At 32.9% G+C, this 2,131-nt stretch overlaps 1 protein-coding gene across 2 annotated transcripts in view; it reads left to right on the top strand.

The window, feature by feature from the left end:
- LOC107701479 (aquaporin-4-like) overlaps positions 1-1,979 on the top strand; it is a 16,618-nt gene extending 14,639 nt beyond the window's left edge. For both annotated transcript variants that reach the window (XM_016503487.1, XM_016503486.1), the window contains exon 5: positions 1,095-1,979. In XM_016503487.1, coding sequence (XP_016358973.1) covers positions 1,095-1,367 — 273 coding nt within the window. In that variant the 3' untranslated portion in view covers positions 1,368-1,979. The remainder of the gene's footprint in view (positions 1-1,094) is intronic.
- The last annotated feature ends 152 nt before the right edge of the window (positions 1,980-2,131 follow it).

The raw sequence follows: 2,131 nt of genomic DNA, 5'->3' as shown, positions 1-2,131 counted from the left end.
TATAACAAAGAGTGAAAAATTGAAGGGGGTCTGAATACTTTCCGTACCCACTGTATATAATAGTTTGGAAATAATGAGATAAACCAAATGAACTATTTTTGGGCACAGGTTTGCGCAGCGCTGTCCAGGTTTTTTGAAGGGTAAACGTGTCTGTCCTGCACTATGCAGTGGGTGGCCCCCTTCTATTTCTGTGATCACAGCAGTTAGTAATCCAGTTTTGGCCTCCAGTTTTCAATATCCTTGCCATGCTGATAACATGCATATATCAGACATATATGAGGATATAAGAGTAGGACAGATTATTAACTAGGCTGAAAATATAACAAAGGAAAGGAAAGGAAAGGAAAGGAAAGGCATACTTTATACTGTAATATTTACAAAAAATGCAGAGATTTAAAATAATTAAAACACAGTGGGGCCCAGAAGTCTGAGTGAAAATGTTTCTGTTTTTTTTTTTTTTTTTTTCATTTTTAATTAAATACATTTTTCATTGCAAAATTATAATAATACCATAATAATTTGTGTGAAAAGTTAAATTATTTAATTGAAATGTAATTAAAATAAATTAATTTTGAAAATCTTGAATATTATATATTAGTGCAGAATCTTAAATATTTCTTATTTCTTTTTGCCTAATAGCATTACTTTGTTTTTCTTTCTTTTTTTTTCTAAATCCTAAAACTTACAATCTGAGTGAAAATTATAATGAATGAATGAATAAATTATTAAATTAAATTAAATTATTCTAAGGAATCTTAAATATTATATACTAGTGCAAAATCTGAAATATTTGTTATTAACATTTCTTGATTTTTTTTTCAAAATACTAAAACAGTTTGAGTAAAAGGTTTAATAATTATTAATTTAATTAATAGAAATAATTAATTAATAATAATTAATTAATTACAGAAATTAAAAGAAATTCCGGAAAATAAATCTTAGTTATATATTGGTGCAGATTCTGAACTATTTTTATCAAATTTACATCATGACATTTCTTTTTTTACATTTTTTCTATTTAAATTAAATGAATTCACAAATTTCAATTAGTCTCAGTTTTGGACCTCAGTTTTGTTTTTCTTTCTCTCTTTTAGGTGTACTGGGTGGGCCCTTTAATAGGGGGCATCCTGGCTGCAGCTGTGTACGAATATCTATTCTGTCCCAACCCTGACCTGAAGCGCCGCAATGCTGACGTCCTCTCCAAGAGCCCCTTCCAAATCGACCCGTATCGGGTGGTGGACACAGATTCGTACCCCAGCGATCAAGCTCAGCTCATGGCCAAGCAGGCAGCGATCAGAGTGCTGGACCTGGAGAGGGCAGAGAAGAAGGAGAGGGAGTTGGCTGGAGAGGTGCTGTCGTCTGTATGACTAGTGAGAGGCACTGAGGAGGAACAGCACAACACTTACAACATTAATGAGCTCAAAGAGACGGATCTGATCTAGAGTCACACTGTGCTTTTGTGTACAGAGCCTCTACTTAATGACTCACAACACTTGACTTTAAGAATGAGCTACGAACCACCTAATGGTCTCGCTTAAAACGCTCTTCCTTGTATGCCAGTCACAGGCCATAGACCTCGTATCCAATAGAATCCACTTTGAAGATTTTAGTCAGTCACTGAACATCCTTTAGCAGATGCACCTCATCAACTACTGAATCAATAACTAAATGGGATTCTCACATCTAAGCAAATGTAATGCTTTTGTTTGGTCTATGGGTTATTACCTGGCAATCAGGGTTGAGATTAAATCATCACCATAGTAATACAGATCATTTTCCTTCTCAGTGCACTCTGTATGAATTAACCCTTTTTGTCCTCATGTTCTCCATTTTAAATCTAATGTTGTTTAGAGTATTTTTATTTAGTTTTTTTTTCTTTAAGATTATTAATGTTATGTCTTTGAATGTTACTCTCAGATATATGTACAAGTGCAACCCCTGAGTTCTATTTTCTATTTGAGCCAACAATGCTTGATTTGTCCGCTTATAATTTTACTTGCCCTTTTTCCCCTTTTAAATCCAATGTTGTATTGAGTATTTTTCTATTTCATATTTTATAATGTTATGTCTTTGTATGTTTCTATCAAACATCTGTACAATTGCAACCCTGGATGATTATTTATTATACATA

Source organism: Sinocyclocheilus anshuiensis, unplaced genomic scaffold (genome assembly GCF_001515605.1).
Source record: "Sinocyclocheilus anshuiensis isolate Anshui unplaced genomic scaffold, SAMN03320099.WGS_v1.1 scaffold1051, whole genome shotgun sequence".
NCBI lineage: Eukaryota > Metazoa > Chordata > Actinopteri > Cypriniformes > Cyprinidae > Sinocyclocheilus > Sinocyclocheilus anshuiensis.
This window is presented reverse-complemented; position numbering and strand designations above follow the sequence as displayed.